This window comes from Eriocheir sinensis, chromosome 57, assembly GCF_024679095.1.
Source record: "Eriocheir sinensis breed Jianghai 21 chromosome 57, ASM2467909v1, whole genome shotgun sequence".
NCBI lineage: Eukaryota > Metazoa > Arthropoda > Malacostraca > Decapoda > Varunidae > Eriocheir > Eriocheir sinensis.
In genome coordinates this window covers 2,955,689-2,977,123 of record NC_066565.1, presented here as the reverse complement: position 1 = coordinate 2,977,123, position 21,435 = coordinate 2,955,689, and the positions used below count along the sequence as shown (strand labels likewise).

Genomic DNA, 21,435 nt, shown 5'->3' with positions numbered 1-21,435 from the left:
ACGTTCCAGTTGGCAACACTGCCAGGTGACAGCAACAACAGGAGGCCGCCGCCGCCGCCGCCAAGCACCAGCTGCCCCGTAAAACAGACAGGCCGCCGGACCACAGTGACCTACTGACCCACCTTGACAGTCCTCCAACAGACACTGAACCACCAGTCTGACAGCCGACCTCAGACAGCTCGCCCTCGGGCGGTGAAGACACTGGCGGACCTACTTCCCCCGCCGCCCCCTGGACACAGCCATCACCCGCCTGAGGACTGGCCGCACACGCCTCAACGCCCACCTGCACAGACTGAACATAATCCAGGACCCACACTGCCCATGGTGACTCACACAATCCGACACACCGTAACACCTGCTGCTCCACTGCCCCAGATTCCACTCCCTCCGCACCAACCTAGCTCAGAGCATCCCTAACCAGTCTCCGCATTCACAGGCCAACCCTAGAGGACCTGCTGGGCAGCAACACCCTCAGCCCCAACACGGCCTTCCAAGCCCTCAAGTGTACGCAGACCTTCCTGCAGAAGTCGGGGCAACTCGACAGGATCTAACCCCCACTCTGGTGACAGAACGACAAACTCAAAACAGCTGATAGCATCTCCTACTGACAGGGCTCTGGAGACCGTGGTCCCACAGCGTAACTAGCCCCATAAAACACTCCAAAAGAAGAAGAAGCCTGTTAAACACTGCAGAAGAAGAACTCTATAGAGGCACCAGCCCCTAAAACACTGGCAGGACATCAAAGGCAACCAGGCCCCAAAACCCTCCAGAGGAAGAAGAGGCCGTGGTCCCGTGGCCTAACCAGCCCCGTAAAATCCTGAAGAAAAATAAGAAACCTTCTTCCCAAACTGCCTGCTGCCATTACTGCTGCTACGACTACTACTCTGCTTCCTGTTCACGGCACTGACGACCGAGCCAGCACAGCAACAACAGCTTCCTGCAGGTGTGGAGGAAAGAGAACAGGGACAACAGCAACACACTCCAAGGCTGCCGCCGCAAAGGTTGGGGCGTCTTCCACAGCAAGACAGGCAGCCCACCACGCTGGTGTGTGGAGGAACAACAACAGGGACAACAGCAACACACTCAGCTGCCACAAAGGTTGGGGCTGCCTCACTTGCAGGGCTGGGCAGCAAGTGTGCTGGCAGGAGGCTGCAGGGCTGGACAGTAGGTGTGCTGGCAGGAGGCTGCAGGGCTGGACAGCAGCATGAGTGGCCAGGACAAGCAGGAGCAGACTGCTGCAGGAGGCAGGAGTGTCAGTGGTCATCAGATGAAACAACTTGCTGCTGGCAACTCCAGCAACAAAGGAGAGAGGAAGTTTGTGTGTCTGGAGTGTGGAAGAGAATTCACCTCAAGGGAAGGCCTCAGATATCACACATTTACACACACTGGTGTAAAGAACTATGAATGTAAGGAATGTGGGAAAAAATTCATCCTGAAGAGTACCCTTGATACACACGCCCTTACACACACTGGTGTAAAGAACTATGAATGTTATGAATGTGGGAAAAAATTTATCCAGAAGAGTAACCTTGATAAACACACCCTTACACACACTGGTGTGAAGAACTATGAATGTAAGGAATGTGGGAAAAAATTTATCCAGAAGGGTCACCTTGATAGTCACACCCTTACACACACTGGTGTGAAGAACTATGAATGTAAGGAATGTGGGAAAAAATTTATCCAGAAGAGTAACCTTGATACACACACCCTTACACACACTGGTGTGAAGAACTATGAATGTGAGGAATGTGGGAAAAAATTCATCCACAAGATTAGCCTTGATAGACACACCCTTACACACACTGGTGTGAAGAACTATGAATGTAAGGAATGTGGGAAAAAAATCAGTCGGAAGGGTGACCTTGATAGACACACCCTTACACATACTGGTGTGAAGAACTATGAATGTACGGATTGCGGGAAAAAATTCAGCAAGAAGGGTACTCTTAATAGACACACTCTTACACACACTGATGAGAAGAACTATGAATGTAAGGAATGTGGGAAAAAATTCAAACAGAAGAGTGGCCTTGATAAACACACCCTTAGGCTTCACACACTGGTGTAAAAAGTCATGAGTGTGAAGAGTGCAGGAAGAGGTTCAGTGTGAAGTCTGCCCTTAACAAACACGTCTTCAGGCACTAAGGCCTTAGAGAGTTCAAGTGTGATGTTTGTGGAAAGCTCTTTAAGATAAAGAAAGACATTGCCAAGCACATGAAGATCCACTTCAGAAGTGTGTCTGCCTTCAGTAGTTATAGTGACGAGGGTGTTGGCAGCAGCTGAGCCTGATAGGGAAAGGGAAGTGAAGGAGAGGTAAAAGTGATCTTGTAAGACAAGGAAGAAAGAAGGCTTGCCTGTGAAGTGATAAAAGGAGAGGAGCCACAGCAAGAAGAGGAAGGGAAATACTGATGGCTAACTTTCCACAGCTGTGGCAGCTGCTCCTGGGCCTGGAGCCTGGTTGAGTCTCACAGCTACAGTGAAATACTTACTCCTCTGTGAGGTGAGGGGCAAGAGAATGTCACCTAACACTAAAATAGCTGGAACATGTATTTATAAACCATTGCTGCAGCAAAAGAATCAATGCCTTACAGTGGTGTGCTTCACCCAAGAGTACCACAGATGCAAGTGCTTCCAACACCTCTCCGGCCATTGTACTGCCCTGCCTCAGAAGTGTCTAAGACGAGCTTCAAAACTTGTCCTGTGTTGTGGAGGGGCTGCGGTGGTCTGGCAGTCAGGGCCCCAGGCTGCTGACCAGAGGGGCGACAGTTTGCGCCTCTCCACGGGCAGCTGTTGGTGGGATTGGTCAGCCCTGGCCCGCACTGGGCTGCCTGACAATGATGCTCCATCCCCCTCCCTTGGGCTGTGTCCCCAACAAACAGTGAACAAGTCAGTGAGGGAATAAACAGCTCTGAACACCACAGCCATGCAAGGACGACTGAAATTGTCCAGGAAAGTTGTTACTTAGTGAAAATTGATAAGAAATAGCACAGAGGATGTCAGAAGTGGTGCTGCTAAGGCAATACTTGGATCAGCAGCAACAGTCTCAACTCTTCCTGACCTTGTTGTTGGCAGGGTGTGCTGGTCTGTGCCTCCCTGCTGACAGAGAGAAGCAGATGGCCCGTGCAGTGATACAAGGGCACAGAGGTGACAGCATCAGGAAGGTTGTTACATGGAGGCAGGGTGTGCTGCTCTGTGCCTCCCTCACCCTGTTCCTGCCTAGACTGGCTCTGAGTGGCCGTGGCAGTACAGTTTCCCAATGCTCCTCACGTAAGTTTGAGACCATTCAGCTTGCAGGTTCCAGTTAATATGAAGTAACAAGAGCTAACGATGCTTGAATTAGAGAATTAGGAGCAGTTTCTCAAGTCAGCCAATTCTTATCCTGTCCACTTTGAGTAAGTTAGAGCAGTAAGAGGCTGAGAACCAGCTAAATATGGACCCATTATGAGACCTGCCAAACACCATGGAATGTAGTACACATGAGTGCTGTTCTCATAACAATGCAGCTGCTAGGAATTTTGTGTTTTACTCAATTATCAGTGTTAGTGGGTGGGGTTAGTCACAAAATAAACTCGGCTGTGACGGCCGGCATCCTGCCCTGGCGCTCCCTGAGGATAGGGAGGGACTGAGCAGCCAAGTCTGTCGCCCGTTGTGTTACTATGGTCGCTTCCACAAGAGCTGGTGGAGACTTTCCTTCAGGGGTGGACTCATGGACTTTGTATCATTGCATGGGTGATGGTTCCTTCATTCTCATTGGCCAATTTTTAACTTGTTTTGATGCACATGAAATTGACTGTATTCCTACCAAAACCCTCTGTGAGTTGTAAGGTAACAGATTGGAACAATAAAAACTAATGCAATTACATCTTTATTGATAAGTATATGCCTTTTGAACTATTATAAATTAATCTGAAATGACATTCATTACAAAACTAAGTCAGAACTGCATGTAAACGGACAATGTCCTGCGACTGTTGAGGCTGGACTTTTTTACTTACTTTTGCTACTACAAAGTGCTTGGCTACGGTCTAATTAACTCAATTACTGTTAGATTTCTTGGTATATTTTTAGGCCTGACTTAGTCATAATGTGTAGTGATGCTATGGAGCCATAACGGAAACATTGGCCTAAGGCAAGAACCTTCTCATTTCTTTCATCGTCCATCCTGTCAATATTCCTGAAATATGTTTCTATTATTTGTGGGTAATAAACTAATAAGTAGCCATAAGGAAGAGTGATTATAAGAATAACTACATTTATACACCAATTGTGTTGATTTTAAGAGGCAGCAATGACGCCAAGTCTGCGAGTCCACCCCTGAAGGAAAATCCCCGCCAGCTCTCGTGGAACAGCCTATAGCCGTCTTTGTTTTTACCTTCACACACACTAGGGGAGAGAAGAGCAGAGGATAAACTAAACTGGCCAGCTTTTAGGCCTGGCAGTGGGCCCGCAAGAATCCCCACCACACTGTGCAGCAGGTCACCCACGGGGTCTCTCAGGGGCCCCTCTTACTGTGTGTGACGGTGTTGTGCTTTCAAGGTTTTCAAACATCACTAATTTTCTTTATTGATCAGAATTTATTTCTTGCCAAGGTTTACAATTTTTTTTTCCAGACAGTAAACTATTAAATGCTTGTTCTGTGTGTGTGTGTGTGTGTGTGTGTGTGTGTACCTAGTTGTGATATGCAGGAAGTAGGTTATGCTCGTGTGGTCTCGTCTCCACGTCCTAATGAGTCAAACTTTTCTCTAAATACATTGAAGGTTTGGACCGGGCTATCTGCCTTTCCAGGCCATAACACAGGTCGCTGGATCTATGGCTGACTACATTTCTCCACATCTTACAGGCACCTTGTCTTCCATGTGTTGCTCCTCCATCCCAAACAGACACATCCTCTCTATCACTTCTGTCTGGTTCCTGCACTGCCCTCGACACTGCAACCACTCCACCTCTTCTATGGCTTGTCCTGTCTTTCTTGTGGGTGAGAGGGATGGGGTGCGGGGAGGGAGGGAAGGGACGGAAAGGTTGGCAGGAATGAGAGGGAGAGAGGGTAATGCAGGGATTGGGGAGTGGGAGAGATGGGAGGGGGGCAACACTGGCACCTATGACATGGCAACACTTGAAAGACTCCCCCCTCCCCCCTGGCACTTCTGGTCTGGCAACAGTACAACACACTAGCTCTGGGGCAGGCTACAGTCACACTCTGGAATGGCAACACTTGGAAAGTTTATAGTAGTATTTGAGAGGGGCAGTAAAGGTTATGCTAACACTCTCTCTCTCTCTCTCTCTCTCTCTCTCTCTCTCTCTCTCTCTCTCTCTCTCTCTCTCTCCGTACAATAATACATTTTTTACCTACAGGCTACGCTTCCTAACTGATTGATGGCACATGTTATCATCACAGTCTCTTCTCCTTACATTTATCTCCACATGTGTTGTGTCACTTTATGTTACTATTGCTACTTAATACCATGTTCAAATTACCGTGGCGAAGAAGCCCCGCCCCCCTTCCTATCCAGTGCATGTCATTGGCCAGATCACCAGCAAGCCACACCCCCTCTCCAACTGAACCTGTGTGTGATTGGTGGATGCTGGGGAAGGCTGGGGTGGTGTGGGCGGGGCTTGTTCACCAGGTTAGTGTGAACAGGGTACCTACACTTAAGACTACTGTTATGTGGCTATTGTTCACGGCGGTTGGTACTCCTGCTCTTGTTAAACATAGTGGACGGGATTGTGTAGTATGTTGCCCTTCTCTCTCTCTCTCTCTCTCTCTCTCTCTCTCTCTCTCTCTCTCTCTCTCTCTCTCTCTCTCTCTCTCTCTCTCTCTCTCTCTCTCTCTCTCTCTCCATAGCCTCTGTGGCCTGTCTTTGGTTAAGATCAAGACACAATTTTTTTGTATTTTTTAAAGCAAGATAGTTCAAGCCATTCTCTCTCTCTCTCTCTCTCTCTCTCTCTCTCTCTCTCTCTCTCTCTCTCTCTCTCTCTCTCTCTCTCTCTCTCTCTCTCTCTCTCTCTCTGTTATCACACACACACACACACACACACACACACACACACACACACACACACACACACACACACACACACACACACACACACACACACACACACACACACACACACACACACACACCATCACCATCACATGACAATATAGTCCTTGTATCCCTTGATTGACTTCAGTCCCTTCTTCAGCTGCCTGACTAGGTCCATCGGCTGTATGAGGATGGATATGTCCCGGCCCACGGCGTTGAGGCGGTCCGCTATCTCCATGTGCTGCCAAGGAGGTGCAGAGAGGGTGAGTGTTGGGGGAAGAGGGAAACATTATTATTATTATTATTATTATTATTATTATTATTATTATTATTATTATTATTATTATTATTATTATTATTATTACTATCTCTATGTGTTGCTGAGGAGGTGCAGAGAGGGTGATTGTTGGGGGAAGAAGGAAACTTATTATTATTATTATTACTATCTCCATGTGCTGTTGAGGAGGTGCAGAGGGGTGAGTGTTGGGGGAAGAGGGCAGTGATATAGCCACTGTTTAACCTGAAAACGGTAATTTATTCTCCAATTTCGGGCGAGAGGGATGGTTTTGCTGAGGGAGGAGTATTGTAGTGGGCTTTGCTACAAACCCAATCACGACGCGCGGAGCAGAATCCGAGGATTTCCGTGCAATTTGCACAGGTGCTCACTAGTTATAATTGTTATTACTATTATTACTATTATGACAGGAGATGGTATGTTTAACAAGAGATAGGCACCAAAGAAATTTGAGTAACGTGGAGGTGTTAGATCAGTGAGATTCCTTGATTCTGGACTAACTGCTCCTTGTCAGTGGAAAAATCTTGGCCTGAGCGGGTCTGGAACCTCAGGCTGGTGCCTGCCAGCACAGAGCCTTGGTCAGCACACAGCTTGACCCCACCTGACCTGACCCAAGCCAGCCCCACTGCACACACACACCCTCACCTTGAAGAACAGGTTGAGTGGGCGGTGGTTGATCTCAGTCAGCACCCAGGAACACAGCGACAGGGAGTCCACCGTCTGGGCCCTGGGCGGCACCCCATGCTGCGATGCCAGGCCCCCGGGCACAATCTGAAAGGCAGTGAGGGGCAGGGGTTGGGTGCAAACAGTTTTGTTCTTTCCTTTTCATTGTTTTATTTTTCATACTCATTTTTCTCCGTAATTTTTACATGCAACATGTACTGGAGACTATAAGTACCTAAGCTGGTACCATTGTAACCAAAGGATGGGAGGGCAGACAAAGGGGGGAGGGCAAGATGGCTAGCAAATGCTACTGCAGTTGAAAGACTGGATGGAGAGTTACTTAAAGGGAAGAGAAATGAGAACAGTGGTAAAGGACATGAAATCGGAATGGAGAAACGTAGATAGCGGGGTGCCTCAAGGATCGGTACTGGCACCAATACTTTTCCTAGTGTACATAAATGATATGCCAGAGAAAGTAAATAGTTACATGAGCTTGTTTGCAGACGATGCAAAATTGCTGGGACAAATAAAAAATAGTAAAGACTGAAATTTTGCAAGAGGACCTAAATAAGATTTGGGATTGGAGTAAGAAATGGGCGATGGAGTTTAATGTGATGAAATGTCATGTAATGGGAATGGGAAAAAGTGAAGGGACACCAAAGTGGACATATAAAATGGGAGATGGAGAAATATTAAAAGTTCAAGAAGAGAGAGACCTGGGAGTGACAATACAAGATAATCAACAGTCTGAAAGTCATGTAAATAGGATATTCAGAGATACATATAGAATGGTATGAAATATAGGAATAGCATTCCACTTCATGGATAAGGATATGATGAAAAAGATGATAACCACTATGATTAGACCAAAGTTGGAATATGCGGAAACTGTGTGGTCTCCCCATAAGAAGAAACACGTGAAAAAACTAGAAAGAATACAAAGGATGGCAACAAAGATGGTTCCAGAACTGGAGGGATTGTCATATGAAGAAAGGTTAAAGGAAATGAACCTGCCAACACTGGAACAAAGAGGAGAAAGGGGAGACCTAACACAAATTTATAAATTATAGAATAGAATAGAAGAAGTAGACAATGAGGAGTTACTACTACGAGAAGGAAGAAACACCAGCAACACACGAGGACACAGTAAAAATTTGAGGAAAGGAAGATGCTTGTGAGATATAAAGAAATATAGCTTCCTGCAAAGAAACATAGAGGTTTGGAACAGACTAGGTGAGGATGTAGTATTGGCGAAGAGTGTGCACAACTTTAAGGAAAAGCTGGACAAATACAGATATGGAGACGGGACTACACGAGCGTAAGCCCAGGCCTGTAAAACTACAACTAGGTAAATACACACACACACACACACACACACACACACACACACACACACACACTCTTTATGTCAACTATGTATTTGCTGGAGCATTGCTAGTAGGCCGTTTATTTATTTATTTATTTATTTACTCTTATTTATTCATTTACCTTTGAGCTGCTTCCCTTACTGTACAAAGAAAGGGGGAAGGATAGGGAAGCTTATGTGCTAACCTAATGCATACAAAAGATAAAAAGCTTACATCCTTTAGCCTCTTAACGTAACGCACAAATACACAAAAAAAATCTTCATGTGTTACCTTCTTTACGTGTCAGCCCAACACACACACACACACACACCTTAATCCCTCACCTCCTTTATTTCTGCAGTGTTCCCTTCCCGCACCATGCCCAGCGGCTGCCCCTCCGTCTCCCGCTTGAGGGCGAACACCTTGCCGTGGGGGACGCGCCGGATGATGAACTCAATCTGCGGCGGGTGAACGGCACATGAGGGAGAGGGAGCACGCAGCGGAGGAAAAAGACAGGAGCGGCACACGGAAGACTCATGAGAGGCGTGGAAGCGAGCGGACAGAGGTAAACAGCAAGTAACCCATGACTAAAAAATAACACACAATCTTACATCATGTTTTGAGGCCGAGAAACTGAGAAGACAAAAAGCAAATTAAGATACAGTAACAACGCCCATGGAAACAGGCAAACAGTGGCCGGTCCATAACCAACAGGTAACAAAGTCTTGCATCATGTTCCTGAGGCTGACAAACTGACGAGGAAAAATGGGTTGATATGAGAGAACAAAACGTACGAGGCCAGATATTAATGATACTCTTCCTCCTCTTGTTTGATGTCCTTCATTCCCTTGTGGATACTGGGCGGAAAATTACACTCATATAGGAAGGTTGGGAAGGAGTTCCTAATTATAATAAGTAAGTAAATAATAACTACTTCTATGCTTGTGTAATGCTTGAGTTTTATACCTGTCATTCATTGCTTATATGTAGTGTTAAGACCAAGATAAAACTGTAAAGGAAAAAATCAGTAAAACCAATTTTGTAACGATCAAAATGTGTTTCCTTATTAACCCGTCCGCTGCGATTGGCAAGGATTTTGCCTTCACTGGTAGCCTGGTAACATACACTCCCTGGTCTTTCTCTGCCTCTGTGGTGGATAGTGGAGTGTTTCCCATGTGGTATTGGTGTGCTGGATATCCCTTCACTGGTAGCCTGGTAACATACACTTCCAGGTCTTTCTCTGCCCCTGTGGCGGATAGTGGAGTGTTTCCCATGTGGTATTGGTGTGCTGGATATCCCTTCACTGGTAGCCTGGTAACATACACTCCCAGGTCTTTCTCTGCCTCTGTGGTGGATAGTGGAGTGTTTCCCATGTGGTATTGGTGTGCTGGATATCCCTTCACTGGTAGCCTGGTAACATACACTCCCAGGTCTTTCTCTGCCTCTGTGGTGGATAGTGGAGTGTTTCCCATGTGGTATTGGTGTGCTGGATATCCCTTCACTGGTAGCCTGGTAACATACACTCCCAGGTCTTTCTCTGCCTCTGTGGTGGATAGTGGAGTGTTTCCCATGTGGTATTGGTGTGCTGGATATCCCCTCCCAAGGTGCAGGACTACATTTTTCTTCACTGAATTGTAGCAGCCACTTTTTGTTCCATTCCTGTAGGTTGGTGAGGTCTTTTGGTAGGAAATCCGCAGTCAAGGGGTTAGTAATCATCACAGTCAGCTCGCACCATCCCAGTGTCTCTCGTGTCTCTCCCAAACAGCCACATTTGTTTCTGTGCAGTTCCTCGAGTTTCCATTTTTGATCTGAGTAACGGGGAGCATACGCCTCACTCACTTGCTTATACTCCTGATCCTGAACAAGCTCCATGAAGCCGCCCTACCCATATTAACCCGGTAGCAGCGGGGATCATGTTTCTTAATGGTCCCTCTAAGCGAGAAAAATAAGGAAAAATCACCCCTCACACAAACCACTTCATAATATACGAGTATATCAAAGCATTTGTGATCAGATTATGTATCATCTTTTTTGGGGGGTTTATATCAAGCACAAATTTGGCCCATCGCTGCTACATGGTAAAGCCACAGATTTGGCCCGTCGCTGCTACCGGGTTAAGTCCCTCCCGGCAGGATCAATCGACTTGTCCCATCCATGAGTTTCGTGGGCTTCCCTTTTGTCTCAGATTTATAATTTCATCACACCAGCTGCTGGATGGCCCCTGCCTGTGCCTGGGTCTTGATGGCAGTTATTTCCCAGTCTGTCTGCCCCTCTTTCTGCTTGTCAGTTTTCCTCTCCTGTCCCAACCATCACCATCCCCCCCCTGTTACTTTTTGGTCCCCTTGTCCTCCCCTGTCCCAACCATCACCATTTCCCCTGCTGTTACTTTTTGGTCCCCTTGTCCTCCCCTGTCCCAACCATCACCATTTCCCTCCCTGTTACTTTTTGGTCCCTTTGTCCTCTCTTGTCCCAACCATCACCATTTCCCTCCCTGTTACTTTTTGTCCCTTTGTCCTCCCCTGTCCCAACCATCACCATTTCCCCTGCTGTTACTTTTTGGTCCCCTTGTCCTCCCCTGTCCCAGCCATCACCATTTCCCTGTCTGTTACTTTTTGTCCCCTTGTCCTCTCCTGTCCCAACCATCACCATTTCCCTCCCTGTTACTCTTTGTCCCCTTGTCCTCTCCTGTCCCAACCATCACCATTTCCCTCCCTGTTACTCTTTGTCCCCTTGTCCTCTCCTGTCCCAACCATCACCATTTCCCTGCCTGTTACTTATTGTCCTCTCCTGTCCCAATCATCAACATTTCCCTCCCTATTACTTTTTATCCCCTTGTCCTCTCCTGTCCCAACCACCACCATTTCCCTCCCTGTTACTATTTGTCCTCTTGTCCTCTCCTGTCCCAACCATCACCATTTCCCTCCCTGTTACTTTTGGTCCCCTTGTCCTCTCCTGTCCCAACCATCACCATTTCCCTCCCTGTTACTTTTGGTCCCCTTGTCCTCTCCTGTCCCAACCATCACCATTTCCCTCCCGGTTACTTTTGGTCCCCTTGTCCTCTCCTGTCCCAATCATCACCATTTCCCTGCCTGTTACTTATTGTTCCCTTGTCCTCTCCTGTCCCAACCATCACCATTTCCCTCCCTATTACTTTTTATCCCCTTGTCCTCTCCTGTCCCAACCATCACCATTTCCCTCCCTATTACTTTTTATCCCCTTGTCCTCTCCTGTCCCAACCACCACCATTTCCCTCCCTGTTACTATTTGTCCTCATGTCCTCTCCTGTCCCAACCATCACCATTTCCCTCCCTGTTACTTTATGTCCCCTTGTCCTCTCCTGTCCTAACCATCACCATCGATGAGGGAAGGTGCTCATTGCAGAAAATGAAAGTGACCTACAAAATTTGGTCAGTGTTTTTGATAGTGTCTGTAAAAGGAGAAAGCTGAAAGTAAATGTCAACAAAAGTAAAGTGATGGTTTGTGAGTGGAGTAGAAGTGAGGTTGTAGATTTTGTGTGCCCATATAGAGTGGGAATTGAATGTAAAAGAGAATGCAAAATAATTTTGAATGGTGAAGAAATGGAGGAGGTCAATGAGTTTAAGTACCTTGGATCAGTTATGTGTGAGCATGGTGGTACGGAGGGAGAGACAAGAGAAAGGGCATCGCAAGGAAGAAGGGTGGCAGGGTCTTTGGGACGAACCATGAATGGCAGAAGTGTGAGCATGGAGGTAAAGAGGGATTTGAGAAATACAATAATAGTACCAACCCTCACATATGCAAGTGAAACGTGGGCCTGGAATGAAAGTCAGAGGTCTAGAGTGCAGGCAGTGGAAATGACTTATTTGAGGAGTGTCATGGGGGTGAAGGGAAGAAGTGTGGAGTGGTGGAAGAAGTGAAGCGACTGACTTTAAAGTGGTTTGGCCACATGGAGCGAATGGAGGAGAGTAAGATGACCTGGAGGGTGTATGTGAGTGAGATAGAGGAAGGGAATGTTAGAGGACGACCTCCAGTGAAATGGAGGGATAGGATGCAAGAGTACATTAGGGAGAGGGGGGAAAGATCTTTGAGAAATTTTGAGCAGGCAAGGAGGGAGTGTGTGGATAGAGAAAGATGGAGGCTCTTCTGCCGTGGCCATCCCCTGGTGGGAGCTCCTAGGAGCAGGCGTCGATGAAATGATGATGATGATGATGTTACTTTTTGTCCCCTTGTCCTCTCCTGTCCTAACCATCACTAACCCTGTGTAGCCTACCTGTGTTAATAGAAGAAAAAAAAAACACGTTACATCCACACACACAATAAAGCCTCACTAACTCATCATAGCGAGCCGGAAAGTAATAATTATAGGCAGCATTAATATTTTCCTTAGGCAGGTAACCCTTAGTGAACAATGGCGCGGAGTGGAGTAGACAGCGGCGTGAAGGGAGTGAAGGTCAGTGTTTTGTGGCGCCCCGGGGACCCAAGGGACGGGGAGGGGTGCCATATAGGAGTGCCAGGAAGACGGTTGCAGGAGGAAGGAAGAATGGACGATGGGATGAGTGTGAAGGAGGAATTTGGTGGTGGGTCTCTCTCTCTCTCTCTCTCTCTCTCTCTCTCTCTCTCTCTCTCTCTGTGTTACCATCACTGTCACCACCACCCATCACTATCACCACCATCACTACCTGGTACTTCCACACCACAAGTTTTGGAGGTTTTTACGCCTCTGTTGAACCGAAAATGTCACCGAATTTTGTCTCAGAAATCTGGTCACCTTACACTACCATCACCTTCATCACCACACACTACCACACGCACCACCCATCATCATCACCACACTCACCATCGTGCCCGGGTCGTTCCTGATGATGGTGTTGGCCTCGGCGGCGGTGGTGACGGGCGTGCCGCACACCGTCACGAGTCTGTCACCGATGTGGAAGGTGTTGTGGAGGTACGGGTGCTCCCTCTGCTTCCACCCAGCCACGTACACCTGGGGATGTGGATGAGAGAGTGGATGGCTTGCGTGTGTGTGGAGTGCCTGACGGATGAGTGGGTTAGGAGGGTTTGGGGTGGTTGTGTTCCTCGTCATCCACTTAGTTCCCCTTCTCCCCTTCTCCCCTCCCTTACTCCACCCCCTCCATCTCCCCTACTCCACCCCCACCCTCTCCACCACACCATCTCTTCCCCTCTTTTTCTCTCCCCTTCTCAGTTCACCTGGCTCTCCCCTCTTTCCCCTCTTCACCTCTTCCCTCTCCTCCTCCTCCTCTCACTCCACCCCTTTCCCCTCTCTTCCCCTCATGCTCCCATCCGCCTATCCCTTTCCCCCTCACACCCCCTTCCTTTACCCTCCCTCTCTCCCCCTCCTCTCACTCCACCTCTACCAACCCACTCCTTTCCCCTCATGCTCATCCCTCACTTCCCTTTCCCCCTCACTCTCCCTTCCTTTACCCTCCCTCTCTCCTCCTCCTCACTCCACCTCTCCCTCTCTCAACCCACTCCTTTCCCCTCATGCTCATCCACCACCCTTTTCGTATGTTTCAGGCATAGACCCTTTTCGTATGTTTCAGGCACACTGCAGCACGGCGCCAACCTGACGACTTAATAATTTCCCCCACAGCTTAGGTCACCAGTGGCGTAAGTTAAGGGTAGTAATTTCCTCTTATTTCTCTCTTTACTGTAAAATTGCCACGCCCTTTTCTTCCTTAAAGGCACATGGTGTTCTCTTCTAACTATTTCCTGCCGGTACGTTGCCATAGACCCCCTCTCCCCTCCCTTCCCCCCTCCTTCCCCCCGCACTCACATGGTGGAAGACATTGACCAGGGCGAGGGTGTTGCAGCAGTCCTTCTTCCTCAGTGTCAGCCTCACCCCCGCCTGGTGCGCTATTTCCCGCTGCAGTCTGATCACCTGTTGCTCGCGGAGACTCATCAACCGCCCGTCCTGCCCCACCTGGTACTGGCCCTGACCTCCTCCTCCTGCTCCTCCTCCTCCTCCCTGGCTTGATCGGGAGTCGCTGGTGCCTGTTCCTCCTCCTGCTCCTCCTCCTCCTCCTCCTCCTTGCTGTTTGGTGAGGGAGTGATGAAGGTTTTAATATTAGTGGTTTGTTTTGGGTTGGTTGTGTGGTGGGTGTTATTATTGTTGTTGTTGTTGTTGTTGTTCTCCTCCTCGATCCTCCTCCTCCTCCTCCTCCTGGCTCTTTGGTTTAGAGTGAGAAGGTTTTAGTGTTTTGTATTATTATTATTATTATTATTATTATTATTATTATTATTATTGTTGTTGTTATTATTGTCGTTACATTACTATCACTTTTATTGATGAATTGAAGATTATTAGTTACTTAAAGGTATGGAGAGATTAGTTTGCCTTCGTGTGTGTGTGTGTGTGCCGTACCTGCTGGGGGGGCCGCGGGGTGATGGCGGGCCCCACGGAGGCGGCGCGGCGCGCGTGCTCCCTGCGCCCCGACCGCCGGTGCTCGGAGCGGCGCCGCAGCAGGCCGGTCTGGGGGGCCTGGGGGGCCACGGGGGGCTGCTCGCTGCTCGCCAGGAACAGGGGCTCGTACGACGTGTCCTCCAGGCCCCCCCAGAGGCCCCCGGACACCCCCGCCCCTGTGCCATACCCCGCAGGGCCGCCGTACCCGCTCCCTCGCTGCCCCGGTGGGAGGGGCGGCCGCCCCCCGCCGCTGGCCCCCCCTCCCGCGCCCAGTGAGTTACCCACACGCAGCTGCAGCGCGTTGGGGTCGCCTAGCGGGGGGTAGGGGTTCTCCGCCGGCGGGGAGGGCTCAGGGGGGTCGGGGGGCAGGGGGGTGTCGGGCGTGTGGGGGGCGGAGGGCGCGCCGTACAGCTGGGAGGCCGCCATGGTGCCGCTGGACTCGAGCGCCGCGCCCACGGTGTCGAAGCTGAAGACGGAGGCGGCGGGCGACGGCACGCTGATGACGGTCACGTGCTGCCCGTCACGGGGGGCGGCCTGGGGGGGTGAGGGGGGATTTGTTGAAAGTCACGGTGCTTCTACTACTACTACTACTACTATTACTACAACTATTACTACTTATGCCACTACCACTCCTCCTCCTCCTATTACTACTACTACTACTACTACTACTACTACTACCACTACTACTACTACTACTAACTACAACTACTACTACTACTACTACTACTACTACTACTACTACTACTACTACTACCACTACTACTACTACTACTACTACTAACTACAACTACTACTACTACTACTACTACTACAACTACCACTATCACCACCACAACACCACCCCCACTCTGCACCACCACCACCACACACCTCCCCAGTACAGGTGTGGGGGACGTACCTGGGGGCCCGGGGGGGAGCGGAGGTAGGTGAGGGAGCCCGTGCTGCTCGCTGGAGTGGTGGGGGAACTGGGGAGCGAGGCGCGGAAGGAGGAGCGTCTGGGGGAGAGAAGAGCTGTGTTATAGGTTAGGTTAGGTTAGGTAAAGGCTAGGCTAGGTTTGGGTAGGTTAGGTTAGGTTAGGTTTATTTTAGGTGTGTAAGTAGGTGGGTAAGTAAGTAATGGTAAAGGAAGAATATGATAATAAGATAAGATAAGAAAAGATAAGGATAAATTCAAAGATACATTCATAAATTCATGGACAGCGAGGTTATAGTAGGTGGGGTTAGGTTTAAAGGAGATGCCCTACATAAGACTACAGGCCTCTTTCAGTCTCCCTATGTTCTTGTGTTCTTATAAATGCAAAGACACATTCAAGAAGAGGTTAGATAAATTCATGGATGGTGAGGTTAGGTGGGGTTAGGTTTACAGGAGATGCCCTACATAAGACTACCAGCCTCTTGCAGTCTCCCTATGTTCTTATGTTCTTATAAATGCAAAGACACACTCAAGAAGAGGTTAGATAAATTCATGGATGGTGAGGTTAGGTGGGGTTAGGTTTACAGGAGATGCCCTACATAAGACTACCAGCCTCTTGCAGTCTCCCTATGTTCTTATGTTCTTATAAATGCAAAGACACATTCAAGAAGAGGTTAGATAAATTCATGGATGGTGAGGTAAGGTGGGGTTAGGTTTACAGGAGACGCCCTACATAAAATAGGCAAACTTTATATTCTTATGAAATACTTTATGCTCAACCACCAGCACCTTTAACCCGGTAGCTGCGGGGATCATGTTTCTTAAAGGCCCCTCCAAGTGAATTAATGAAAAAAAATCATCACTCTCGCAAACCACTTCATAATATATATCAACACATTTGTGATCGGTTTATGCATCATCTATTTTGGGGGGATTATATCATGGCAAAAATGTGGCCCGTCGCTGGTACACAGTAAAGCCACAAATTTGGCCTGTTGCTGGTACATGGTAAAGCCACAAATTTGGCCCGTCGCTGGTACATGGTAAAGCCACAAATTTGGCCCGTCGCTGGTACACGGTAAAGCTACAAATTTGGCCCGTCGCTGCTACATGGTAAAGCCACAAATTTGGCCCGTCGCTGCTTCACGGTAAAGCCACAAATTTGGCCCATCGCTGGTACACGGTAAAGCCACAAATTTGACCCATTGCTGGTACATGGTAAAGCCACAAATTTGACCCATTGCTGGTACATAGTAAAGCCACAAATTTGGCTCATCGCTGGTATACGGTAAAGCCACAAATTTGGCCCGTCGCTGCTACACGGTAAAGCCACAAATTTGGCCCGTTGCTGCTACCAGGCTAAGCACTAACCACTAACCTGTTGAGGGGTGGGTGCTCATGGTGGGGGCGAACGTAGGTCACCACCGAGGAAGGGGAGGTGTTGGGGTCGGAGGAGTGGGTTGAGGACATGGAGTTGAGGCTGTGCAGGGATGGCAGGGTGGGCAGGGTGATGCTGCCGGCAGGGGAGACACCCAGCCGCAGGGAGTGTAGGCTGGAGACTTCTTCTGTGAGGGCAGGTCAGGTCAGGTTAGGTTAGGCTAGGTGGATAGACGGATAAATTGCTTGATTGTTACATTGATAAGTAGCTAATAAGATAGATAGGCTAGGGACTTCTTCTGTAAGGTCAGGTTAGGTTAGGTTAGGTTAGGTTAGGTGGATAGACGGATAAATTGCTTGATTGTTACATTGATAAGTAGCTAATAAGATAGATAGGCTAGGGACTTCTTCTGTAAGGTCAGGTCAGGTTAGGTTAGGTTAGGTTAGGTTAGGTTAGACAGATAAATTGCTTGATTGTTACATTAATAGATAGATAACAAGATAGATAGGCTAGGGACTTCTTCTGTAAGGTCAGGTCAGGTTAGGTAAGGTTAGGTTAGGTTAGGTTAGGTTAGGTTAGGTTAGGTTAGGTGGATAGATGGATAAATTGCTTGATTGTTACATTGATAGATAGATATGCTTGAGACTTCTTTGTAAAGTTAGGTTAGGTTAGGTAGATTGATTGATTGATTGATTGATTGATTGATTGATAGTTACATTGGTAGATACACAAATTGACAGACAGATAGTTGCATAGATAGATAGATAAATAGATTAGCATATAAATAGATGAATATATAGATGGAGAAATATAGATGGGAGATAGACAGACATATTAACAGATAAATAATTTCACCAATAAAAATAAATAGATCACCATATAGATAGATCGATAGATAGATAAAGAAAAAATAGAGATAGATAGATAGATAGTTAAAGAAAAATCTCCACAATCCCCCCTTCTCCCTCCCCCCCTCCCTCTCCCCTCCCCCCATCTCTAACTCCCCCACCATACCCCCCCCTATAATACTCACCACGGAATTCCAGTGCGTGGGGTGGGAACTGGAAGGAGGTGGGCGTGGGGGGCAGGGGGGAGGTGGGGTTCCGCAGGAGAGGGGAACGCAGCCCCCCACCCTCCGGCTCCCTGGTGTAGAGGTTGTCCTTGGGAGTGAGCACCCCCAGCTCCCTTAGGCGACTGCGGAGGGCGTCAATCCACTCCATCATCTGTTCCCTGTGGAGTAGTGGTGGTGGTGGAGGTGGTGGTATGTTATGGATTTTTTTTTTTTTTTTTTTTTTTTTTTTTTCTCTCTCTCCACTTTTACCCGTCCGCTGCGATTGGCATGGATTTGGCTTTCAGTGGTAGCCTAGTAACACATAGTCCCAGGTCTTTCTCTGCCTCTGTGGTGGATAGTGGAGTGTTTCCCATGTGGTATTGGCATGCTGGATATCCCTCCCAAGGTGCAGGACTTTACATTTTTCTTCATTGAATTGTAGAAGCCACTTTTTGTTCCTCTCTTGTAGCTTGGTGAGGTCTTCTGCTAGGAAATTCGTAGTCAAGGGGTTAATAATAGCATAATAGCTGAAGTTTAATGCCAGAAGCACTCTCTTTGCTGGGTCCAGAGGCTGTACAGGAGTGATACGATAGAGTTCAGAAATAAGGTTGTGATCGGGGGAGCCCATTTGTGGTCCACCCCCAAAGACAGGGACTCCAAGGCAATGCTGTTCATATCCATAATAGATTTAGATGTATTTTAAGGAAATGGTCTAGTGTGGGATGCATGTAGTTTGGTGTAAAAGGTAAGATAATTGGTTTTCAGAGGCATGGTGAACTAATCGCTAGTGTTAGAAATTCAGGACACGAAGGGTCTTTGCTATAGCTGGTATTTTAAGACACTTTTGCTTCTCACATCAACTATTTCTAAAGGTCAAAGAGGGGGTTAATCGGGTTCTAATGAGTGCTTTTTTAGTTTCATGCTACTGAGGAAGGGTTAAACTACCACCAGGGTCATAAAACTACTCCTGGAATTGACCTAAACTCATACGAAAGCCTCGGCAAATATGTGAACTTGGGCGACGAAATGTTTTAAAATACGACCCATAGGCTTGCAGCACCCTCTTGCCCGTCCCTCACCTGCTCTGGGCGCCCAGCTTGATCACCTCCCCCTCCAGCGTGATGGCGAAGACGTGCTCGTTGTCCTCGTGCACGCGTATGGAGGGGGACACGTGCAGGCAGCGGGCCAGGGACACACGCTGCAGGGGGTTGTGGCTGAAGGCGGAGCGACGGTTCTCGTAAAACTCCAACCAGCCCTCCACCTCGTCGTGCACGCAGAAGGACACCCACACCTTCTCCCCCTTGGCCGGCTGTGGGGGGGGGAGGGAGGTGAGTGTGGTTCATCAGGAAGGGAGTAAGATGGTGCGGTGATGGGAGGTGGGCAAGTGCGGTACTTAGTGTGGTAGTGTGGTATTACTGCATCACAAAAAATGTATCGCACTACCGCAAACTTTCTGAAAATACCGCACTACTGCAAACTTTCTGAAAATACCACACTATTGCAAACTTTCTGAAAATACCGCACTACTGCAAACTTTCTGAAAATACCGCACTACTGCAAACTTTCTGAAAATACCGCACTATCGCAAACTTTCTGAAAATACCGCACTACTGCAAACTTTCTGAAAATACCGCACTACTGCAAACTTTCTGAAAATACCGCACTACCGCAAACTTTCTGAAAATACCGCACTACCGCAAACTTTCTGAAAATACCGCACTACCGCAAACTTTCTGAAAATACCGCACTACCACAAACTTTCTGAAAATACCGCACTACTGCAAACTTTCTGAAAATACCGCACTATTGCAAACTTTCTGAAACTTTCTGAAAATACCGCACTACTGCAAACTTTCTGAAAATACCTACTGCAAACTTTCTGAAAATACTTCTGAAAATACCAAACTTTCTGAAAATACCGCACTATCGCAAACTTTCTGAAAATACCGCACTATCGCAAACTTTCTGAAAATACCGCACTATCGCAAACTTTCTGAAAATACCGCACTATCGCAAACTTTCTGAAAATACCAACTTTCTGAAAATAAAACTTTCTGAAAATACCAAACTTTCTGAAAATAAACTTTCTGAAAACTTTCTGAAAATACCGCACTACCACAAACTTTCTGAAAATACTGCACTACCGCAGACTACTTTAAAAAATCCTGCGGTACTTTTTTGCGTCATTTTGAAAACTATCGAAGATGACATTTGCAGCATGCCATGCGCACAGAAATGTTTTTCTTACAATGAATCAGACTCATCAGTCAATCGCTATCTGACTTTTCTTTCGCATTCTGACTTTTCAGTTGTTGTTCAAAATTGAATACTAAATAGACAGACTAAACTACTACACTGCAAGTCTTCTTTGACCCGCGTGGCGCCGTGTATGACTTGACTTGACTTGGTGTATATAGACTTAGCCTGCGTATGACTTGACTTGACTTGGTGTATATAGACTTAGCCTGCGTATGACTTGACTTGACTTGGTGTATATAGACTTAGCAGCCTGCGTGATGACTCTGACCTTGACTTGGTGTATATAGACTTAGCTCATGATGACTTGACTTGGTGTATATAGACTTAGCCTGCATATGACTTGACTTGGTGTATATAGACTTAGCCTGCATATGACTTGACTTGGTGTATATAGACTTAGCCTGCATATGACTTGACTTGGTGTATATAGACTTAGCCTGCGTATGACTTGACTTGGTGTATATAGACTTGACTTGGTGTATATAGACTTAGCCTGCGTATGACTTGACTTGACTTGGTGTATATAGACTTAGCCTGCGTATGACTTGACTTGACTTGGTGTATATAGACTTAGCCTGCGTATGACTTGACTTGACTTGGTGTATATAGACTTAGCCTGCGTATGACTTGACTTGGTGTATATAGACTTAGCCTGCGTATGACTTGACTTGGTGTATATAGACTTAGCCTGTGTATGCCTTGACTTGGTGTATATAGACTTAGCCTGTGTATGACTTGACTTGGTGTATATAGACTTAGCCTGTGTATGACTTGACTTGGTGTATATAGACTTAGCCTGTGTATGACTTGACTTGGTGTATATAGACTTAGCCTGTGTATGACTTGACTTGGTGTATATAGACTTAGCCTGTGTATGACTTGACTTGGTGTATATAGACTTAGCCTGTGTATGCCTTGACTTGGTGTATATAGACTTAGCCTGTGTATGACTTGACTTGGTGTATATAGACTTAGCCTGCGTATGACTTGACTTGGTGTATATAGACTTAGCCTGCGTATGACTTGACTTGGTGTATATAGACTTAGCCTGCGTATGACTTGACTTGACTTGGTGTATATAGACTTAGGACATCACTACGT

The 21,435-nt window shown here is 47.4% G+C and overlaps 1 protein-coding gene and 1 long non-coding RNA gene across 3 annotated transcripts in view; one reads left to right on the top strand and one right to left on the bottom strand.

Annotated features, from left to right (window-relative positions):
• On the top strand, window positions 1-18,536 carry LOC126984581 (uncharacterized). 2 transcript variants are annotated; one of them, XR_007737102.1, is made up of 5 exons: window positions 3,121-3,270; window positions 6,190-6,292; window positions 8,695-9,466; window positions 9,665-9,937; window positions 18,482-18,536. It is a non-coding gene; the product is annotated as an uncharacterized LOC126984581 (long non-coding RNA). The 2 variants fall into 2 exon arrangements; XR_007737101.1 differs by lacking the exon at window positions 18,482-18,536 and having other exon boundaries at window positions 1-3,270; window positions 9,665-10,041.
• The window catches only part of LOC126984579 (uncharacterized), a 25,576-nt gene continuing 9,396 nt past the window's right edge, over window positions 5,256-21,435 (bottom strand). The window contains exons 4-13 of the mRNA XM_050838319.1: window positions 19,155-19,384; window positions 18,058-18,254; window positions 17,025-17,211; window positions 15,632-15,728; window positions 14,695-15,267; window positions 14,107-14,364; window positions 13,150-13,296; window positions 8,678-8,791; window positions 6,970-7,095; window positions 5,256-6,270 (exon numbers count right to left, since the gene is read on the bottom strand). Coding sequence (XP_050694276.1) covers window positions 6,136-6,270; window positions 6,970-7,095; window positions 8,678-8,791; window positions 13,150-13,296; window positions 14,107-14,364; window positions 14,695-15,267; window positions 15,632-15,728; window positions 17,025-17,211; window positions 18,058-18,254; window positions 19,155-19,384 — 2,064 coding nt within the window. The 3' untranslated portion in view covers window positions 5,256-6,135. The remainder of the gene's footprint in view (window positions 6,271-6,969; window positions 7,096-8,677; window positions 8,792-13,149; window positions 13,297-14,106; window positions 14,365-14,694; window positions 15,268-15,631; window positions 15,729-17,024; window positions 17,212-18,057; window positions 18,255-19,154; window positions 19,385-21,435) is intronic.